At 39.2% G+C, this 7500-nt stretch overlaps 1 protein-coding gene across 1 annotated transcript in view; it reads right to left on the reverse strand.

The window, feature by feature from the left end:
- The window catches only part of LOC138056517 (U3 small nucleolar ribonucleoprotein protein IMP4-like), a 10354-nt gene that overhangs the window by 133 nt on the left and 2721 nt on the right, over positions 1-7500 (reverse strand). The window contains exons 4-9 of the mRNA XM_068902332.1: positions 5909-6018; positions 4969-5101; positions 3998-4152; positions 2252-2346; positions 1477-1547; positions 1-761 (exon numbers count right to left, since the gene is read on the reverse strand). The exon at positions 1-761 is cut by the window's left edge and continues 133 nt beyond it. Of these exons, the coding sequence (XP_068758433.1) occupies positions 655-761; positions 1477-1547; positions 2252-2346; positions 3998-4152; positions 4969-5101; positions 5909-6018 (671 nt within the window). The 3' untranslated portion in view covers positions 1-654. The remainder of the gene's footprint in view (positions 762-1476; positions 1548-2251; positions 2347-3997; positions 4153-4968; positions 5102-5908; positions 6019-7500) is intronic.

Below are 7500 nucleotides of genomic sequence, written 5' to 3' on the forward strand. Positions count from 1 at the left end.
GGTTGAGGTTTCCCAATAGAACACTTTTCCAACCGTTTTCGGTTGAAACGCGGTAACTCCTGGGAATAGTTATTACCAGACTTCTCAGCATTGAAAAGTTGAGTCCTGAAAGCAACACGGCAGTAGCTTGCGGCCGACTTTAAATGGCCCGCGTAAACGACAGCGGTTGCTGCCAATGCTTTTTCAACCGTTTCAACCTTGTTTGATGCCGGTTGAAAAAGTTGATCAACCAAACCAACCGAAAACGGTTTTTTTCCCAATAGAACACGAAAAAACCCAACCAACTCAACCAACTAAAAACGGTTGATCCCAATAGAACACGACCTAAGTTACATTTTGCATGTGGCTGAAAATGGTAATAAAACCGACCGTTAAACAAAATAATTCTTAACTTCAAATAGACAATCTTCTGTTTGAAACGAAGACTGAAACCTTCGCCGGACTAATAGTAAGCAAAAAGGAAGTTATTTTCTGATCGGACAAACACTTTCGAGGGTTTTACAACATAACGAAAGTCTTAAGACGGTGGATTTCCTGGAAAATGCACGTTCGAACTTGAGATGATCGGTCGTACAAAAGTCAGCAGTATCAAAAAGCCCATTAGAGCGGCTAAAATTTAATATGTGTAAGCACAGTCTTTGGCGACGTCCTGACCTAGGCACTGAGCATTTTTCTCTTCTTAGCGGTGTTCATATAAGGTCGTAGTCTCCATTCTGTATCCGCTTCGTTCTGGTCAACAGTTCCCAGCTTGATTTCGTGAACTGGTGAACAAAACACATCTCTTGTTCACTCAAAACTGTCAAATTAAAACTAATGCTTTGAGGCACATTGTAAAAAGGAAGTTCCCTGGGATGTCCCGCTGTTTCACTGGGATTCCACTAGACTGTTGCAAACTTTCCCTGTCTTATTTTGTTTGAGTTCGTAGCTAAGTCTCTCATCAAAGACCAAGGTTCAATTTGGTTTGATTCATTTAATCATTTCACTTGATGTGTCGCCACCCAATCGCTAGATAACGTGGCAGCTTTAGCAAAGTGGTTGTTAATTGATAACAATTTCTTATCCGAATACGAGTCTCTACAGAGAGATACATGTAAATTACGTTTATTATATCCTGGCCTAGCCACAGCTCCAACTCCCGAAATTCCTGAGAAATTACAATTGTCCCACAACCCTGCGCGCAATTGTCTCCGACAATTTTTTCATCCACCTGTCTTCTCCGCGCGCTCAACTAACTGACCGGCATAAGTGAGACTGGTAGTAGTCTAGTAGAAAATTGCAAAGTCATTGCGTCCCAATAGACCATTTTTGAATTCTCACGGCTAGACTGGAGGCTAATGAACTGGAGGCTAATGTGGGCAAATTAATTTGTGTGAAAAGATCTGCCCGCATTAGCCTCCATTTCATGCTAGATCCAGTCCAGCCGTGAAAATTCGAAAAGAGTCTATTAATTTGCCCATAATTTGAGTTGAAACAAACCTTTCATTTCAAATCTTGGTCCAACTTCTGTTAATTCAATCTGACCCTCGACTTTCTTGTATGTGTGATGCCTATAGTGAATTTAAAAACAAAAACAGTTTCTGTTAACAAAAAGATTGATACTTGATCGGGACGCACCTTTTCAAGAACAAAGCAAAATTATGGTGAAGTGCAAGCTTTTGTTATTGCTGGTTTTTTTCTCAAGGAAAAGAGACAAATGACATCCAAGTGGATGTTAAACTCGTTCATAATGTTCAGCTGCAAAACCCCAATAATCTCCTGTCTAGTCTCTGATTCGCAAATTCAGAGTGTCATCTTTCCACTGCTGACTGTTTTACATGTATGTCTATTTATTCAACAAACACAATGCAACTCGCAAAACAGATGTCGAGCACGTTGTCCCGAAAGATGCACTGCAGGGACTGCAAGCCTCTGATTTCGTCTAGTCCTGCCTGGCAAAATTGCGCACATAAATTATGCAAATTACATTAACTTAATTTATGTCACGAAAAAATACATAATTCAAGTCATGAACACCAACATAAATTATCAAAGGTATCCGTCATGTCTCTGAGGTTATTACCCACACCAGTTGTTGCTTACCTTTGAATTATTATTATTATTATTATTATTATTATTGTTACTATTATTATTATTATTATTATTATTATTATTATTGTGCTATTCAGTTCATACATATATACAAGCAGCTCCCAAAATTTGAAACAGCAGTCAGCAAGATAAACAGCTGAAAATTCAATGCTGCTTTACTAACCTGAAGGAAATAAAATCATCCTGGTTTGCAAAAGTGATAACTCTTTTGCTTTCCTCTTTTGGAACGGGAAACAAGAATTTTAGGATACTTTTCACCTGTTACAAAAATAGAGACATTACAATACAATACATACTTAATTGATCACTCCCCATAGGGGCTTTTCAGGGCCAATGAAACACAATGAAACGACGGAACAGAATAACAACAACAACAACTGTTAAGAATCCCAACTGGCCGGAGGCAAACCAGTTGGCTTTTTACAAGTGCAGCTGGGAAGTTGAACCAGGGACTACCAGGATCAAATTCAACGAGTGGTCAGAGCGGGTCTTGAACCCGGGTCTCCGGATTTTGAGGCAAGCGCCTAACCACTTGGCCACACTGCCTCCTAAGGAGGCACTAGGGAGGAGCGGGAATAACGCTTTGGCGAGAAGAGGGACCTCTCTCTGAATCAAAATGAACCTCAAATTCTTTGATTGCACTCATGTGATAAGACGGCCACGTTCGTGCAAGAACAATTAAAAATGGAGCTCAAATTTTGCATCATAATAGGGTCAAATTTCCAAAAGACTTTTTAGCCATTGTTCTTTGCACCAACATGGCTGCGATGACATAAGCTGCAATCAAAGAATTGATTCATTATGGTGACGATCCTCGGCATTAAAATCTCGCTAAGAAAGAGCAATTTTGATTGAATACCAAAACTAAAGCAAGAGCAGAGATTTCAATAGCTTTTTTCCATAAGCGTCTGGCAATGGGGGAATTGGCGGTTGTGATCTCAGCATGAATACAAACACAAGAGCCTGGTTGAAGGCTAAAGTGGTAGAAGAGAAGAGGCACTCTCGGCAGCAGTATGCCACAAGTAACTGGCTCATTGAAAACCTTGTAATTGTGTGATTGCTACGATTTTGCATTACTCAGGTTATTAATTGGCTCACTGCTGGCCAACTTTTTGCCAGTAAGGAATAGAATGGCACAAGCTTCAAGGTTCAGGGGCACCCAACAAAAGGATGTCTGAAACTTTCTCAGAATTAACTCAAGTGGTTTCCACAATGCTTAATTAAAAACTCGTTTAGTGAGTTTGTAGCAAGACACCCTACAAAATATTTGTCTGTTCTGATGATCTACGGGAATTTCAGTTCTGTAGAAATTTCTAGGGCCTTTTTGTCTCGTCTGCAAGTTGTAGCAATCGTGACGGGTCTCAAAAACTTTACATTACCCAAAATATTGACGAGATCTGTTCAGTTCATTGGGTGCCCCCAAAGGTTAAACGTCTTTTCTGTCCTCATGTGTTCTTGTTACAATACCGGTAGTTTGCTGTTTGGTAATAATGTAAATATATAAATGTAAATGCTTTGTTTATAGTGGAAGTGAACGTAGCTATCAAGTAAAATCCACAGGCACCCCACTTTTGATAAACAGAAAGAAATAATTCAAACTTAACAGAAACACACAATTAAGAACCCCAACTGACAGGAGGCAACCAGTTGGCTATTTACAAAAAGTGGTACAGTTGAATACGGGACAAACAGAAACAAATCCAAACCAGAGGTTAGAACATTAATGGGATATGAACCACATGCAAACCCAATGCCCAAACCATTGGACCACGCCCCACCTCTCTGTGTTTTGTCTTCCAGTGTTTTTCCAATAATACCACTCCCTTACTCTGCAGACTTCAAAACAAAATCTCATATATGGACAAGACAGCTACATGTAATGCTAGACATTATTCAAAACAAAACTAACCCTTTCTCCTAGTTTTGAACTGAAGTTGTGAAATATCAAATGAGGATAAACTTCTGACATTGTGCCGATGTTAGGAATGTCATGTCGCATCACCGTGTTAAAAAGTGTGAAATACGCCGTTGGGCCAAATGGAAGATGACAAACAACAAGACCATCTGCAAGGAGAATAAGAAAATAAGATAATTGTTCCACTGGCTGTACTGACGACTATAAAATTCATATTGACATGACTGCCAGTTAGTGGTCATTATAGTGTCACATGTGGGTTAAGTTTGTTGGTTCTCTACTGTGCTCTGGGAGGATTTTCTCTGGGTAGTCTGGTTTCAGTCCCCTCCCTATCATTTGATTTTGTTCTATTCCATTCCATTCCATTCCATTCGATTTCTATACAGTGTTCCTAATAGGAAATTTGCATGATGACACTATTATTTGACTACCAGAATCCTTCAGGTTTGCTTGTCTCATGCTATTTAGAGCTATTGTTATTTTTACCCCACTCAGTATACAAAATTTAAAACAAACTGAATTCTGATACAGAAGTTGCAGTCAAATGACGCCATTGTGAACGTTTCCCATTTAGGGTTGCCACTCATCAGCAACAAAAAAATTCCCTGACTTCTCCCTGACTTTTCCCTGACCTGTAAACAATTTTCCCTGACCTTTAATTAGGTGAATAATTACATTTGCTAATTAGCTTCTTTTGAAGACCATCAATATTCATTCTTTTAGTTTTCGAACTGTTTACCAAAAATAAAATTCCTTGACTTTTCACTGACTTTGACAATATTTCAAGATTTTCCCTTCCTTTTTACACAATTCCCTGACTTTTCCCTGACCTTGAAAAATTTTTGTTTTTCCCTGATTTTTCCCTGACCGTGGCAACCCTGCAGTATCAGTGCCCCAGCGCTAAATGACAGTTCAGCGTCATCATCATCATCATTGAATTCAATCAATTCGGTAACTCTCTTTACCTGGTACTCCTCTGTGTTCATGCACAAGAATTAAATCAGTAACTTCATTGGCTCGGCATGCCTGAACTAACTGACTTAGTTCAAAACTACCACGGTTCAACCTCTGACTGTTGGGGAGGATTAGCCTTAACTCCTTGAATGTAAATTGAAAACAACAAAGAAATAGTTAACAAAGTTTGAGGTTCGAATACTGCCTAGGACTCTAATTTTTCACTTGTCCCCATGTCCGTTGCCACACAACTTGTTCATAATCTATTTCCCATGGGTGCATTATACCATAGAGAACTAAATTACTAAAACTAATTGGCTGAGACAGAGGGCATTTTTCATTAATTTTGGTAATTGCCCTAGGAAAAATTACTTTCAGAATTTCCATCTAGTAAACAGTTTTTTTTAGCAGGGCTGGTTTCATTGCATTGGCATTGTTGTACAAAAACAAAATTTCATTCAGCTGATTCATGCATTTTACAGTTCAAAGACGCTAAATAAACACTGAAATAGCTTCCTACGAAATTGCACAACACCGTGCGTTTTTGACCCTCTTAGTAAAATAAAATTCTGCCCTTTACAATACACAAATAATCTCAAGTTTCCTCATGAAATTAAGGATTAACCCTTTGACGTCCAAACCGGCCTAAACCGGCCAGACTTAGTATTTTACTCTCAGACTGTGTAACGCCAGACGATTTTATTCGTCAGTGGGGAACCCCTGGGAGTCAATGGGTTAATATCACTTGTATTTTCACAAAGTTGCACAAATATTGCTCTCATCTTGCAACTACTGAAAATACAAGAATGTGCAATTGATCCTTAATTTTACTCAGCCCATTCGATTACCTATACTAACATCAAAAACTTAGAGATACATTTAATGCTAAAAGTCCCACTGAATTGAGCAGATGTGAAAGTTTTTTCTTGAGGTCCACATGTACAGCTGTACCTTGGCAAATTGCTTCAGTCGTGAGCTTGGATCATGAGAAGTTGTAACCATAATCTTGGGATCCTGAACTCCAGCCCATGCATACTCGTCATCTTGATGGCTTCTTGTCTCTGAAGAAGATGGTTGACATGCTCACACACACACACACGTTTGTTTTGAAAAATTGTGGGTTGTTTGGAGAAGCAGGAGGAAGGCACTCACGTCTAGAATTGCAAGCCCAATTTTGATATTCAACATGAAGTATCCCTTTAAGCCTAAGCATTTCCTATAAAATTGACACGCTGTACCTGTTTCCAACAATAAGGTAGGGGTAAACTAAAGGTTTGTGTTTTTTTTTAGGTCAGGGTATTTTTATACATGTACATACATGCAGCTACAGTTTATCCTTACTGGAGGAGCAGCATTTGGGAGACACTTTGTCTCATATTCCGAGATATGAGTGATGTTGAAGTTTGGAAAAAGAGCAAGGAGACACTTTGTGACACTTATTGAAATCCACGTGCATCTAAATACCATAAAAAACTTGTGTATGAGCTGCATCTTTTTGCCAAAATATTGGGCTTAAAATCGTGGGTGCGGCTTACATACAAGATCATTGCTTTCAGGGGGAGTAAACTAGCTTGCATAAAAGTCTCTGTTACGAGCCTAGAAGGCACATCAGGCCGGCGCTTATCTCCGGTTTCTGTAGCATGAAGTGACTAGGAGTATTTCTACCCCCCCCCCCCCCCCCCTGGATGGGATGCTAGTACATCGCAGGGTTGGAGCTAGCTTGTATGGGGTCACAAATAACCCTAAAAACGTTCAGTAAATATGGATTAAACATATTCTTCGACCAATTACTTCAACACTGATCTCTCTACCACGTGTGAGAAAATACCACATTATTCAGGAGAACTTGTTGCTCTTCAGTGCATGGCGTGTTTATCCAGGAGGTTGTTAACCTCTCGTTAGCGACTTCCTCCTGTAAATGATTGTGTGGTTACTAAACAAATTTTTGCATCATTCCATGCACTTTAATTTTTGCTCAGATTTCAACATTTTAATTCCAACTTTGGGCTTTAACAATGAAGACAAACATTGTCAGCCCCACGGAATAGGGAAATCAATTAAAGATAAGCTTTAGAAAGGTATTTTAAGAGTTGATTAACTTTTCAAGGTCGCTGCAAATACACAGCATTAGATTTGGGCAAGTTTATCATGAACATCTGACAACAAACAAACAACTTTTTTTTGCCAGAGTGTTTCTTTCAAGTATTTATTATTTTCTCAAAATCATCCTTGAAATTTGGGGGGTGCAGGTTATTTAAGAGTGCGGCTTATACATGAGTTTTTATGATACAATGCACTTGCATTTCTGGACATATCCCGGGAAAGGACACTGATGAAAATGAGGTTAGACAAGAGAGTGGAATCTGTGCATGCCCTACACCAAAATATGCACCCCAAGGACTTGTGAATGTTACGCAAAGCTGCAATCAACACTTCAATACACAACAAAAATGTTAACCAGGCACCAGGCTATCCTCCCTTTTCTGGTATGAAGGGGGAGAAGAGAGAAAATTGCACGTGGAGATTCTGTGAAAATTGGTTGG

The sequence above is a fragment of the Montipora capricornis genome, chromosome 7 (assembly GCF_036669925.1).
Source record: "Montipora capricornis isolate CH-2021 chromosome 7, ASM3666992v2, whole genome shotgun sequence".
Classification (NCBI taxonomy): domain Eukaryota; kingdom Metazoa; phylum Cnidaria; class Anthozoa; order Scleractinia; family Acroporidae; genus Montipora; species Montipora capricornis.